Below are 14,184 nucleotides of genomic sequence, written 5' to 3'. Positions count from 1 at the left end.
GTAAACGTGTGCACTGGGCATCGATGGTGTTTGCACCCCCGCCGGCTGGCCGCAGTAGCCACGATCGCGACGCGCGCCACGGCCACGATCGGGGGTGACAGATGTCTCGGCCGCGCGACGAGACACCGTCGGCGCAAACCTTGTTGATTTTGATTTTCCTGGTTTCGTTGTCGACTGGCGTTTCCTTGAATTGGGACGCGTAGGTGGCGTGGTTGGGGTGGTGGTGTTTGGGGTGGTCGCGGTTGTCGCCTCTGCCTGTTTCGCATGTCACCGGGGCATCAGCAGCAGCCACAGCGCTGACGTGCTGCTGACATGCATCCTCGCGGCGTTTGCTCTCTCTGCGTACCTCGCGACAACGACGGCAGCCTCCTCGCCTCCCTCGCGGTCGATAGGTAGTCACCAGCCACAACAGAATGCTAGGAACAGAACAGCGGAAGGCATGCAGCAAACGCCGCGAGGCCGCCGCTGCCGCTGCCGCTGTTGCTACTGCCGCTGCGATGCTGTGCTCGCCCACAATCTCCCCTCACGACGACGGTGCCGCTGTTCTTGTTCTGCTGCTGCGCTGGCTGTGTGCTTCGTTGGTCTCTGCACCGCCGAACACCGTGGCCCCGTACCTGTCTTGTCTCGCCCAAGTCTGTCTCGCCATGGCCCCCCCTCCCCCACCCTCCCCCAGCCTCAACCCACTACTCCTACTCAACACTCCCACACTACTCGAAACCCAATTCCATTCCAATTGATACACCGTCACATACCACTTTACAATACAAATTAAAGTAACAACTACAGGTGTTTTGTTCAGAATTTTTAGTCCGCACCGCATCGTGGCACTAGTGCGCGGCGGCCGTCTTTGAACGCCGGCGCGCGAGGCGGCGCTCCTGCACCTGGGACCAGCGCGCAAACTCTGCCTTTGACGGCGCGGGCGGGGCAGGGAACGAAAACTCGACCGTCGACGCGTACGACAGAGGCAGCTGGATGTTGCTCCGGGACGCGTTGCCGTGCACCATGGTGATGGGCGCCTGGGAGCGCACAGCCGCGACGAGCTCGGGGATCGAGGCGTGGTCGCTCTGCCCGACCATGCGGTGCGAGTATGCGAGGCAGAGCGAGCCGTCAAACACAAACTCGGCGCCGAGCTGGTGCTTGTCGCCAGAGTTGACGCCGCGCATGCGGCTCGCGCGCATCAGCGTGTCCCAGCACCGCTTGGCCGCGTTCTGGACGAGGTAGTCGCCCTTGCCGGCGCGTGTGGTGACCGTGCGCGGGAGGAGGCCGAGCACGTCGTGCAGCTGGCGCGTCGGGTCGGTGTAGACTGCGAACGGGCAGTTGAAATGCTCCTTGTAACCCTTGATCATGGACTGGGATCCGTGGCCAATGATGACGAGGCGGGCCTTGGCACCAGCCAGAAGCGTCGGCGACATGGCTGCCACCAGCGCCTTGACGTACTGGGCACAGAAGGACGAATGCCAGTGGCGGACAAACACAACAACGGTGCGGCGGCGGGCGACGACATCGCCAAAGCGGACAACGGCGCCGTCCTCGCCCACGATAGGGAGCTCGGACGCGCGGAGGAGCTGCTCGACATTGGGCTTTGCGTACGTCTCGAGGTCGATGGCCGCAAGGCTGGGGTTGGAGGTGACGCCCTGCATGTACACGGAGCGCTGGGACACGCTGGTCGGCGTCATGATGTACTCGCCACCGCTGGAGCTCGAGGAGCCTGACGACATCTTGCGGTTCATGCTGATTGCGCGCGCCGAGAACATGCGGCGGAGCGAGTTGGACCGCTCAGAGTTGGGCAGGTGTGGCGTCGACATGATGTTGGCGTGGCCGCGGACGGCGTACGGGCTGAGGGTTTCCGACACGCTCTCGGGCGACGAGGCCGACTGGCGGCGCATGGCCTGGATGTTCTTGAGCTGGTCGGGGCTGTACTCGAGGTGCAGGCCGAGCGAGTTTTGCGAGCGCGCCGCGCGTGGCGGCGTGGTGCGCACTCTTGGGCCGGGGCGGAAGTCTGTCCTCAGGGGCGACTTGAGCGGGCGGTCGGGCACGTCCTCGGGGACGACATGCAGCTGGGATGCTGAGGCGGGAAGGAGTCCTGCGAGGTTGCGGTGGCTGCCGGTGAGGTGCTCGAGGCTCTCGGTCACCTGGGGTGCGAGCTTGCGGCCGAGCGCCGCCTTGCGGCTCTGGTGGCCGATGGTCGGGGGCGGCGGGAGGGGCGTGTATGTCGGCCATGCGGGGTCGCTTGCCCTGCGCACCGGCGCCGGCCGCGAGTCGGGCCCTGGCACGGCGAGGGGAGACGGCACGAGGCCGCCGAGATCGAGCGGCGAGTTGAGCACCGCCGGGGACTCGGGGAGGGCCGCGTCGAGATGCGAGTTGTCGGCGAGGTTGCTCGCCCAGGTGATTGTGCTACCTGAGGCGGAGAATTCAGAGTGCATAGATGTCGGGCGCTGGCGAGGCAATCCGTGGCCAGAGAGCGGGCGGGGCTTGCCGCGTAGTGACGCTGTGCGCTGTGGCAGCTGGGTGGGAGTGGCAGGGGACGGCTCCGAGTCGGAGGTAGACGCCGACGAGGTGGACGCGGGCGGAAGAGGTGGCGGGGGCACGAGGCGGAGGGTCACGCGCGAGCTGGACGCCGTCTGTGCCCCCCACATGCTGGGGACGGGGAAGCCGGCCGCGGCGCGCGGTGTCGGGTTGGTCGGGCGTGCGTCGGCGGGGTCGAGAAAGGTGGTGCCGAAGGGCGGGTCCGGCACCGGGCTCGGGGGGAACGACGCCTTGGGCGTCGAGAACGTGTCGGTCATTGCGGGCGTTCGTGCGGGGGGCGTGAGTTCGTGAGAGTGAGTGGGTGAGCGAGGTTACAGACTGACGGAAGAGAGCAATCGGACGCAGCTCGGCCGTCTAGATATAAATGCGGGGGGGGGAGGAAGGCGGCGGCGCGGCGCGACTTTGCGACGAGGAGCATCAGCAGGAGATGTTGTCCCTCTGCCTTCGACCCCCTCACCCTCTCGGCCCTCAACCCCCCTCCTCGTCCTCCGCCGCCCCCCACCTTGCATTGCCCCGGTCGTGAATAGCGCCAGCCGAAATCTTGCCTTATTCTGTCGCGACTGAATGCCGAGGTATTCATGCGCCGTTGGCGTCACCCCCAGAGCGTAAATCATCAGGGCAAGTAGAGTGGCGCTACGGCGATGGCACCTGCTGCTGCTGGCTGGCACACATTGCCCACCGCGGCGAGTATGGCCGCGTGGTGGCGTAGGCGTTGATGCCTGACTGATGCCTGATGCCTGATACCACACCTACCACAGCTACTACGCCGGCGCGCTAAGAGCCGAAAGGGAGTAGCATGCACCCCTCGTGCCGTGATGCGCCGTGATGCGAGTCACCCAGGATAAGCAGGGAATGTAGAATGTGCGGCCGAGAGGAGGTTGGGCTGGTGCTGGACTGCATATGCCGCACGTCTCCGCAAGGCACTAGACGCCAATTAGAGTGCGCGGTGAGTGAGAGTGCGGTGAGCGCGGTGAGGAGCATTATGCAGAGGTTATCATGGATGGCACACGCTACAGTGCGGGGGCCAGCGGGTCAGCTGCCGCCTGCCTGCCTGCGGTGTTGTTGCCGCTGTCATGTCCGAGGTATCCGAAATTTCGATCGGCATGGGTGTTGGAGCCGCGTCTAATACCCGGACAGACAGACAGGCAGACGACTGCTGCACTGCGGCTGCTGCTGCTGCATAACGCACACAGAGAATATTGCGCAGTGCATGTTTCGTTATTGCATTGGGCTGTGGGGGGATCTGGCCTGGCCACTGTTGTGATGCACGTTGCCAGGGCTGCTGCTGCACTCTCTCTCTAGGTGATACACATTCTATTGAAGGGGAGGGGGTGTGCAGTCCCTGTGCAAGGTGACGCGGCCAGAACAAGAGGAACAGCGAGGAACATGCGCCACTCGACACTTTCGCACTCGCACTCGCCGGCACCACGACACTCGCCTAGCGCCAAACGCTTTGCAAACAGAAACCCCGCAGGGCTGATAGCCTTTGACCTGCCTGCGCTAACGCTCAACCCAACCAAACTTACATTGTGCATGTCGTCAGCATACCCCGTCGAGCAAATGGAGGCTGCAGGACACAAGTGTCATGTTCATGTCACACACGCACAAAGGTGAGACATGCCCGAACAATCACGCACGCGCCGAGACTTGTCTATACCCATTCATGATGATCATCAGTTCCTCGCCTTGTGATCCATAGTACCCCTCGTGGCCTCGTGGCCTCGTTCACCCCCACTACCACCAACCCCTGTGGTGGCGCACTCTCACACCTTCAGGAAGACGACAAGGCGCGACGAGGCGTCGCCCCCAACGCACAGTAGCACCCCCGGAGACAAACAACCATACAGATCCGTGACCATTCATCCCCCCTCGGCTGGCGCTACCTGGGGCGTCACCCGCGTAACCTGCGCAACCAGGCGCACTTTGGCGTATCGGCTATTCAGTTATCTCTTTGTATAGCTACACAATTCAACTCTATTCAATCTATCTACAGCAGCAGATCCACGTCTTCATCAACCTGCTTGTTGTTGTTTGGCTTTGAAACAGCACTAGGAGCACCACTAGGCGGCTGCCATCGTCCGTCCACCTTGGTGGCGACCTCGGCCCACGCAGACGCCTCGGGTGCAGCCCAGGCTGCAGTCTCTGGCGCGGCTGTTGATGATGGTGATGATAGTGGGGTGGTGGCCGATGCGGTGGCCGATGTCTCGCGTTCCGCCGCCCCCGGCTCTCGCGACAGAGTCTCCTGAAGCCGCAGGCCAAGGTCACGCACAACCGCCAACCCCAGATCGTAGAACCCGTCGTTGGTGCGAGGGTTAAACATGCCGGTGTGCGCCTCGACCTCATCCGACGCCCGGCTGTTGCTTGCCGGAATCCACGCATCCGCTGTCGCGCCAGAAGACGACGGCACGATCGCAAACGTGCGCTTGCCTTCAAAGCCCTTTGGTGGAATAAGAGTAAAGTGGCTTCGGGGGGCGTCAGTTTGACCGCGGGACACTTGTGTGTGTCAGTGACTCACTTGGCAAACACTACATTCCGCGTCTCTCGCAGCTCGTCGATCCGCTTCAGTCGTGCCTTCATGCCCTCTTCGTCAAACAAGTTCTTGACAAATGTCATGTGGTCGTAACCCCACTTCCAACCCCCAGCCAGATCGTCACGCCGCATGTACGCTGTTCCAGCCGCCGCCACGCCAAGCGCTGCCAGAGCGCCAATCCCTACCAGGGCCTTATTGTTGCTGAACCACGAGGATGTGGCGGCGGGCTTGGGTGTTCCAGCGGGCGAGGGTGATGCTGACTTTTGCGTCGTCGCCGACTTTTGTCTCGTGTCCTCGGGCTTCTTGTTTGTCCACGCGAGACCGCCAAGGCTGAGGGCCCCAGCGCCAAGCGCCGCAAAGTCGAGTTTGGACACGGCACTGGTCGCGGCCCCGATCTGGTTGGCCGCGTTGGACATCTGGTGCTTGAACACGTGCTGCGGGTGGGTGTCAGCGGTGTGGGGAAGGTGTTATGGCCGAGTACGTACAGGGTGGAGGCCGAGGTACTGGGCGTGGGGTGTCAGCTGTCTACAACATCGACAAGAGGCCAGCTCACAGGAGTATCGAACGCTGTGGCGCGCGTCAGCACATGACAACGTGGTAACCTGGATCAGACTCACCAATAGTGGCCACAACGTTCGGCCACATCGGCGAGCCGTTGCGCGTGCTGGCCTCGATGCGGGCGGTGGCGTCGGCAATGAGGAGGCCTCCCATGCTGCGCAACGCGTCAGACAATTCTCTTCACGGTCGCACTCACGAGTGACCCAGCAGCGCAACTTTGGCACTGCCAGCTCCGCCACCATGTCCGCCGTTATTCTCCAGCTCGACAACCTTGATCGTGAGCCACTCGGTGAAGGCTTCAGTGGCCGCGCTCTGGCGTCAGCTGTGCCCTCCTTCTGCTCAGCTCACCAGCTCGCCGCGCGTCTCGTACACGGGGAAGACCTCAGAGTGGACCGCGAGGCCGGGGTGCGTCTGCTCGAGCACATGCTTCACGCCTGGCGGGTCAACTTAATCGGCGACACAGCACCCACGCTCGGGGAACGCCTCAAACGTCACGTCGGTGCCTTTGAAGCTGCTGTCAGCGGTGTCGCTGCCACTCCACGCACCCATGTACCCAGACGAGGAGGATGACGTCCTTTATCGGCGCGGAGGGGATGATCGTGACCATTGTGCCGGGGGAGGTTGTCGGGGGGAAGGAAGGGTCGACGCAGTCGTTTCGTTTGAGGAGATGGTCCGACGGGTGTTGGGTGTCGGTTTTGAGCAAGCGTAGCAGCCAGTGTGCTCTTTCAGTTTTCCTGTCGTCGCTGCCGCTGTCCTTGTTTTAGTGCAACGCTGCCGTGAATGGTACAAGAGCACGAGTGAAAAGCGAGCAGCGTTGTCGACGTTGCAGTCGTCGTTGGTTCGCTTCGTTGGCCGGGCACCGCATCGGACACGGTTCGCCACCCAAACAACAACTTTCCCACGGTGGCGGCGCTGCGGTCAACAACAACACGGCGGCGAGCTCTGCCTGCCTGCCTGCCTGTCTTTCGAGTTGGTCTTTCGACGACCAACACACCCTTGCATATACCCCACGACAATGTCCCGCCCGCTCGACGTGTCCACCCTCCCGCCATCACTGCAGCTCCTGCACCAAAAGCAGCAGGAATACGCCAGTCTCCAAGCGCTGAGGGAAGAATCCGCGCGGCTAGTCGAGCGCGTCGAGAAGCTCGCAGAGATGTCGAATGTCATGGCCGACGGAGGGGCAGGTGAGTGGGCGGCGGCACAGTGCCGACGGCGAAGAGAAGACGGTACTGACACCACAGCGATCGGCTCCGTCCTCGCGTCCTGGCCGTACGTGTTCAAGATCCTCGAGCAGATTGGTGCGTTTGTGTGTCCGTCGCAAAGCTGACCATCCAGGCGAGGGACGCGCGCCCGCACCCACAGAGGACGCCGACGAGGAAGCCGTGCCCGTCATGGTCCGGCTACCGTACACCAACGAGAGCGAGGACAAGTAGGCGCACAGGCGATTGGCGACGCCGTACGCCCGCAAGGCCGCCGCAGCAGTACCCGAGTCGCTCGCTCGCTAGTCGGGCCCACCGTGCCGCGTGCCGTCGTCCAAACCCAAAGATGCGGAGATACCTCGCGTAGATATCCAAGGTTCACCACCCTTTGTTGTATTCTGCCCACCAATGTCACTAGATTCCACGCACTCGGCGTCACCCGAGCCGACCGACGTCGCCTTGCTCCGTACCTGCACACATGTGGCATCAGAAAAAGAACATGGCATCTCCAATCTCTGCGAGATGAACTGAACTGTAGAACACAAGGCATCTATTATGCGTCGCTATCGCATGCCTCACCCGCAACCCGCGCCACGCCCGCTCACGCCTTGAGCTTCTCGGCAACCTCTGGCGGGACGGCCTCGCCCGCTGGTGGTGAGGCGCGGCGTCCGGCCGGCTTCTTCTCAGCCTTCTTCTTCTTGCCGGCCGCATTCTGGACCAGGCGCTCGAGCTCACGGCGCTCCTCGTCCGTCTCGTCAGCCTGCACCTCCTTGAAGATGCCGCCAATGGTCATGATGGCCTTGGCGCGGCGGACAGCGACGTCCTTGGAAAGGCCGGGCTCGTAGAGCACATTGTCCACGACAGGGCCAAGAATGTTGATAACCTCCCAGCGGGTCGCGCGCCATGTCGTCAGGAGCATCTTGGCCGACAGGTCCTCGGCAAGAGCTGCGAGCTCATCAGGAGTCGCCGTGCCCTTCTGCTCTAGCCTCTCCATCTCGGCCATGGCAGCCTGGACGCCCATGCTGGTGGCAGTCAGTAGGGCGAACGGCAGTCAAAAGCCCCGAGTAAACTCACGCAGATCCGAGCAGACCCCAGCCCTCCTTGACCATGCCACCCTTCTCCTTGAGTCTGCCAAAGAAGCCGCCACCAAAGAACTTTTTGCTCTTGATAAAGTTGCCAGCGCGGGTGATGTACACGCCCGAGATGGTGTGCAGGAGCTCGACACCAAACGACTCGAGCTTGAGGTCCTCGGCCTCAGTCCTTATCCTAGCCTCAAAGGCCTTGGTCTCAGGGTCGTTGATGTCACCAGGGTGCTTGGCGTCGACAAACGGACGGATGCGCCCGATGAGCTTCTTGGTGAGCTCGTCAATCCTGTGCGGGTTAGTGGTGAACTCGCCGAAATGAACCCACCTCGCCTTGCGCTCTTTGTCCTTCTCCTCCTCAAGAGCGTCGAGCTTGGCCTTCTGCTCGGGAGTGAGCTTCGCCTTGCCCTTCTTGTCCTCTCCCTTCTTGGCCGCGAGGTCGCTGCTGCTGCCAGCCTGGGCGGGGGTGGAGCCACCGGAGCCAGTCGAGTCGTAACCAGGAGGTCCATCAGCCGAGGTGCTGGCGCGGTTAACAGGGGCAGCCTCAGCAGCAGCCTTGGCCTCGGCGGCAGCCTTGGCCTCGACGCCAGCCTTGGAGTCGATGCCAGCTGGTGCGGCAGGGACCGGGTTCGTCGAAGCACCAGAGGCCTCGGCCTTGGCCGCCTCCATCTCTGCACGCTCCTCGGGGGTCATGACCACATCCATGGTGCTCGTAAAGTCCTTGACGAGCGCGATTTCGCCAATGTAGTCGTAGAAAGCCTCTGTAACGCATGTCAGCACGTGCCTTTCTCTCGCGCACTCGACAAAGCCCGTCACGACGAATTTAACGCGCCTCGCGCACGCCGACGGCCCTCGCGCTCGCCTACAGCACGTACCTCCACCAAAGATCTTGCCAAAGATCTCTTGCGGGTCCTCCATGGCATTCTCGGGCTGGTTCATGCCCGCGCGGCCGACCTTGTCATAGAAGGCGCGCTTGTCGGGGTCGGAGAGAATCTGATAGGCCTCTCCAATCTCCTTGAACTTGGCCTCGGCCTCGGGCGAGTTGTTCTTGTCCGGGTGCCACTGGAAACTGTTAGCGTCTGCATTGTGCCGCTTGGGGAGCCGGCGGCTCCGACTCGAAGGACGAGGATGAAGAGAAGCAATCTCTCCAGGGGACGGTGCGTGTGTGCGTGCATCTCATCGGCGTGCACGCACAGCACCAACCTCGTTCCTACGCCGCCGCGATGACCTACTTTGATTGCGAGCTTGCGGTACGACTTTTTCAGCCTGCGCGTCGGTGGCGGAGAGGGCGAGGGGAGCACATGTCAGCGGGCTGGGGGGCAAGGGCTATTGTTTGGAGCGGCGGCGCGGCCAGGGAAGGCCGGCGGCGGCGGCGACGTTGACGTTCTACGCACTGAATGTCTGTCGCCTCGTAGGTGACCTCGAGGATGTCATAGAGCTCCGTGTCCTTGGGCGGCATGGTTGCTGAGTAGACCAAGTGGATTGAATGGAAAGATGAGAAGAGAAATGAAACTTTGTGTATAGAGGGTCAAAACAAAAGTGTGACGGGTCACCACCGCCGGTCCACCTCTCTCTGTGTTGGGCGGCGAAATGCAAAAGGAAACACACAGGGTGAGGTTTGCACTGCTTGCCGCGACGACGTCAGTGGTGGCCGACACGGAAAGGGGGGTCCTTAATAGTTGAAAATGAACTTTTGTAATTGACCACGTGGTATTCTGTAATGGTCATTATAAACCAGGGTTTATTATGACGTAGCGAGTGGATTGCTGCGGTCGCCAAGCTTTGGTTTCTGCTACCGACGAGTGAGCCGCTCTCCGCAGTGGTGGTGTCAGGCCGATGGACGACCCTGGCTGTGGGTAAAATCTGGGCCTGGCTCGTTTGGCACGGAAGCTGACCCAGGCAGCCAGCAGTGCAAGGGCGCGCTGGCTGGCAGGCTTTGTGCATGTCGTGCTGCTGGCTGGCTGCAGTGAAGCTTACTGCCGACGTCTTGGCAACGACGACTTGCAAGCAACGATCCCTTCCAACGGCAACTGCTGCGACCGACCACCACCCGAGCCGACCGACGAGCAGCAGCAGCCCCTGCAGCACCAACGACCACTCACTCACTCATCCATACCCTCCATCCTTCCCTCATCTATTGACACACTCTCTTTGCATCCCCAGACATTACACATCTACACATCTCTGCACACACCACGACAGTCGATCGCACACCCTATTGTCTCGCATCAATCTCGCACCCCTCCCAAGAAGCCATATCCCAATCATCAACAAAGGGCTCTCTCTACACGACGACGCACACTCCCCCACCCCCGTCTCGCCTCGCATCCCCCCGTCGCCTCTGCCTTAGCCCCACATTCCTCTTATCACAGACAATCCAATATCAACAATGATACCCTAAGCTCATTAAACACTGCACGCCCTCGAGCAATCCAATCCAACACCACAGCCAAATGGACTCTTCTCGCTCAAGTCCAGCAGGCCTGGCACGCCCACAACGACAGCAGCAGCCGGGAGGTGGAGGACTATTAGAGCAGGACGCTCTGGCCGATCGAGCCCAACGCAAGAACCTCTCGACACCAGGCGGAGGTATCGCCACTGCTGCATCGTCCTCCAGGTGGGCTCCCAACGAGCGTCCCCAGTCCTCTGGCACCGGCAATGCCTCTAGGCATGGGCCATCACGCCGCCCAGATCGCGAGGACGAGCCATCTCGGTCCAACGGGCACACTAGGTGAGTCTGCTCGCCCGACCATCAGCTGATCCTGCAGGTCACGTCGCGACGGGTCACGCGAACGAGGCCAATCACGCCGAGACAAGGGAAGCGACTTTGACCGCGGCCCAGCTCTCCCAAGCTCGCGCAAGCAGCTCTACGACCCCTCGATCCCGCCGATGCCGCGCCGAGTCGAGTCGCCCACATCGCCTGTGCCGCCCCCCGTGCGACGCGACGACCAGCGCCGTGATATCGGCCCGGGCCCACGAAGGAGGCTCTTTGACCCAGACGCACCACCATTACCACCGCCGCCTCTACCTCGGCAAACGCACAGCGCATCCCGTAGCCGACGACCAGAACCAGAATCGCACAGGAGGCTCTTCGACCCCGACGCACCGGGGCCATCGCAGCACAAGCTCTTCGACCCCAATGTTCATGATCCCGCGCAGTTCTCGCGAAGCGACGCGTCAGGTACAGGAGTGGACAACACAAATATTCATGGTATCCACCTCTCGTCCGCAGCAGGTGGAGCCTCCGCAGCCGCAGGCGTCCCTGGCCGCCCATTTCTCCTTCGTCCTGGGTACAACACTCGAACGCCAGAGGAGGAAGCCGATCGCGAGCGCGAGAGGCAACGGCGACGCGAGGGAAGCGAGCGCGGAAGCAGTAACCCGAGCAGTCGACGAAAAGACTCGGACGCGCGGAGTAAAGGCAGCCGCAGCAGCGAAGGCAGCGAGAGCTTCAAGGACCACAAGCGCGGCCGGGGCGAAGGCGAGTCTGGCGCCAAGGGACTCCTCAAGGTTGCATACAAGGAAATCGGCACGCTCGAGCAAAGCTTGACCGAGATGCACAGGAAAATGGCGGCCGACCCAGAGGCGGGCATCTCGGTCTTACTCGACAGGGGGACGACAACGGCGGATCGCAGCCTGCGCCAAGTTGACCCAAAGAGCGCCGACGACCAAGCCGCCTGGGCCGAGCTCGTGTCGCTGCACAAGAAGTTGGCCAACCTCCACCACGACTTCCTCAACTTTGCTCTCGACCCGACCGGACCGGCGGGTTTACGAGGCCTGCCCATCAAATACAACATTCCAGTTCGACTATGGCAAACTGGCTTCCACCTCATTCTTGAAAGACTACGCTTCGCGTGGATGTCGCACAATCCGGCGGCTCTTGACCTCTTGACCGACTTTATCTACGACGCCTACCAGTTTTACACCGAACTACTCGAGGACCAGACGCTGTCGAGCTTCCGCACTGCGTGGATCGAGGCGCTCGGCGATCTTGCTCGGTATCGCATGGCTGTTGCGAGCACCGTCACCGCCGAGGCACCAAAGGAGAAGCGCTCTGTCGACTCCCGGATCGATGACGACGAGCCCCTCTCATCTGGCGCGAGCATTGGCCAGGAGGTTGCTGACAACTGGGATGTTGAGGACAAAGAGACATGGCGGACGACAGCGCGCGACTGGTACGCCATGGGCATCACCGAGAAACCCGGCGAGGGTCGTCTGCAGCATCACTTGGCGTTGTTGTGCCGCGACGTCCGAGGCCAAGAACCCCGTGCGCTCTACCACTTTGTGAAGAGCCTTACCGCTTCACACCCGTTCGAGACCTCGCGCGAGTCCATCCTCCCGCTATTTGACTCTGCACTCCAGTTTCAACGCTCCACACCCGAGGCAACGGCGATGGACCTGTTTATCCGACTCCACGGCATGTTGTTCACCAAGATTCAGCTCGACGACTTTCCCGAGGTCATGTCACGGTTCATGGAGCGCCTGGAAGAGGACGCCACCCTCGATGGCGTGAGCCGCAAGGCGTGCGTCACACAGGTCGATTGGCTCCTCATGGGTACGGTCAATCTCGGTGCCATTATGCAGTACGGCAGTGAGCAGAGCATTATCCGCAAGGCCTTGGCCAGAGAGGGCGCCGCTCGACGCAAACAGCAAATCCTCGAGGACCCGGCAGAGGGCGACGACGACGCGGACGGTGGCGTGGTGGACGACGAGGAACCTCTTCTTGCACCTCCATCCGACGACGAGCTCCCCGCGACATTCACCCTTGCCGTCGAACTCGCGTTCTCTGTCCTCGAGTTTGTCTTCACTCACCCGTTCAGACAACAGGGAATGTACCACGTCCTCAACCCTTACCTCACCATCATGCTCACCTTCCTCGCGACCATCTTCCGGCAGCCGGGCGTCTCAGCACCTTTGCTCACTCGCGTCCCCTGGCAGCAACTGGCCAACTTTGTCAACTCGCTCGACGTCGAGGTTCGTGCTGAGGCGCGGCTGATCGGCCCTGCGGCGCTCCCTGGCGACTGGACAATGCGTGGCATGGAGTGGATCGGCCGCCGCGTGTACGAGCGCGGATTCTGGAAGGCAAAACCGAGCATTCGGGGATCCTCTGGTGGGCCAGCCGTGCCCCGGATCGGCGAGCGATTCCAGTCTGAAATGGACGTTCTCCTGGCCAACTTTGACTCGGCGCTCGACATCACAGAGGGTGTCGTCGACGACGTTGACGGCGCCGACGTCACGGACGGGCCTGTTGCCATCGACGACCGCCGGCGCCGGCGTGTGGCGTGGGCAGCTGGTGTTCTTGCCACCTACGTCGACGGCTTTGAGCTGGAGAACGGCAAGGTGGTCATCATTCCACCGCTCGCTACAATTATCGAGGAGGTCGCCCTGGCCAAGGCGGCCGATGCGGCCAAGGCCGCGCAGGTCGAGGCCCAACGGCGTGCTGCCCGTGGTCACCGGTCCCGTAACGAAGATCCGGAGCCGGCTGATTTGGAGAGTGACGGCGAGGACGATGAAGACGACGACCCGGACCTTGCAGTCCTCCGTGACCGCCGCCGCCACCTCCACGATGTGCTCAAGGTCACGTCTTCCCACATTACCAAGGCGCCTCGCTCCAAGCGCTCGCAGCATAGACGGGGACATAATGTCGTGCCGGGCTACACGATCCTCATCTTCGATACCAACGTACTGCTGTCTTCGCTGTCGTTGTTCTCCAAGATCGTTGAGGGCGGGCAGTGGAGCGTCATTGTGCCTCTGCCCGTGGTCACCGAGCTCGACGGGTTGTCAAAGAACCCGCCTCCGCTCGGCACCGAAGCCAAGGCTGCAGTCTCGTACCTCGAAGCGCGTATCCGCACACACGCGCTCTGCCTCAAGATCCAGACGTCGCGTGGCAACTACCTCACCGACCTGTTGATCCGCGCCGAGCACTTGGACTTTAGGGCGCCCGCGCCCGGCGCCAACACGGCTCACACCGAGTCGGCCCGCACGATGGACGACCTGATCCTCAACGTGGCGTCTTTCCAGGCAGAGCACTTTGTCGATCGGTCTGCGTTGCTCGGCTCGACGGCCCCTCACGACGGTGCGACCCAGGTGCTTCTGGTGACGTTTGACCGCAACCTGCGCCTCAAAGCGCGCGCGAGGGGCGTTGAAGCGGCCGACGAGAAGGAGATGGCGAGTATTTTGGGGCGGGGGTTGTAGGCTAGCGACTGGGGGTGTAGGGAGGCTAGCGCTCTACTGTATGTATATTATGGGCTGATGGCGAGGGCGCGGGCGTACGCGGGGCAATGAGCGCGGG

At 62.1% G+C, this 14,184-nt stretch overlaps 5 protein-coding genes across 5 annotated transcripts; 2 read left to right on the top strand and 3 right to left on the bottom strand.

Annotated features, from left to right (window-relative positions):
• Nucleotides 1-827: 827 nt before the first annotated feature.
• Nucleotides 828-2,783, bottom strand: AAED1_1 (Thioredoxin-like protein AAED1; the record flags this gene model as incomplete). Its single annotated transcript, XM_062775690.1, has 1 exon — nt 828-2,783. The coding sequence occupies one exon, from the start codon at nt 2,781-2,783 to the stop codon at nt 828-830; it is 1,956 nt and encodes a 651-aa protein (XP_062631674.1).
• Nucleotides 2,784-4,420: 1,637 nt separating this feature from the next.
• LOC62_07G009144 (uncharacterized protein) lies at nt 4,421-6,420 on the bottom strand. Its single transcript, XM_062775689.1, has 9 exons — nt 6,160-6,420; nt 6,085-6,125; nt 5,963-6,048; nt 5,811-5,926; nt 5,674-5,768; nt 5,610-5,623; nt 5,542-5,559; nt 5,042-5,490; nt 4,421-4,988 (listed from the first exon to the last, which is right to left on the bottom strand). The coding sequence occupies exons 1-9, from the start codon at nt 6,219-6,221 to the stop codon at nt 4,514-4,516; spliced, it is 1,356 nt and encodes a 451-aa protein (XP_062631673.1). The 5' UTR covers nt 6,222-6,420; the 3' UTR covers nt 4,421-4,513.
• A 200-nt stretch (nt 6,421-6,620) lies between these two features.
• Nucleotides 6,621-7,238, top strand: dad2 (DASH complex subunit dad2). The gene is made up of 3 exons (XM_062775688.1): nt 6,621-6,798; nt 6,856-6,912; nt 6,950-7,238. The coding sequence occupies exons 1-3, from the start codon at nt 6,630-6,632 to the stop codon at nt 7,045-7,047; spliced, it is 324 nt and encodes a 107-aa protein (XP_062631672.1). The 5' UTR covers nt 6,621-6,629; the 3' UTR covers nt 7,048-7,238.
• A 58-nt stretch (nt 7,239-7,296) lies between these two features.
• Nucleotides 7,297-9,442, bottom strand: DJP1 (DnaJ-like protein 1). The gene is made up of 6 exons (XM_062775687.1): nt 9,290-9,442; nt 9,128-9,161; nt 8,771-8,957; nt 8,224-8,656; nt 7,888-8,184; nt 7,297-7,835 (listed from the first exon to the last, which is right to left on the bottom strand). The coding sequence occupies exons 1-6, from the start codon at nt 9,352-9,354 to the stop codon at nt 7,415-7,417; spliced, it is 1,437 nt and encodes a 478-aa protein (XP_062631671.1). The 5' UTR covers nt 9,355-9,442; the 3' UTR covers nt 7,297-7,414.
• A 485-nt stretch (nt 9,443-9,927) lies between these two features.
• SMG6 (Telomerase-binding protein EST1A) lies at nt 9,928-14,140 on the top strand. The gene is made up of 2 exons (XM_062775686.1): nt 9,928-10,626; nt 10,664-14,140. Exons 1-2 carry the CDS (start codon nt 10,349-10,351, stop codon nt 14,085-14,087), a joined length of 3,702 nt encoding a protein of 1,233 aa, XP_062631670.1. The 5' UTR covers nt 9,928-10,348; the 3' UTR covers nt 14,088-14,140.
• Nucleotides 14,141-14,184: the final 44 nt, after the last annotated feature.

This window comes from Vanrija pseudolonga, chromosome 7 (assembly GCF_020906515.1).
Source record: "Vanrija pseudolonga chromosome 7, complete sequence".
Classification (NCBI taxonomy): Eukaryota; Fungi; Basidiomycota; class Tremellomycetes; order Trichosporonales; family Trichosporonaceae; genus Vanrija; species Vanrija pseudolonga.
The sequence above is the reverse complement of the archived record's forward strand: the minus strand, read 5'-3'. Positions and strand labels throughout refer to the sequence as shown.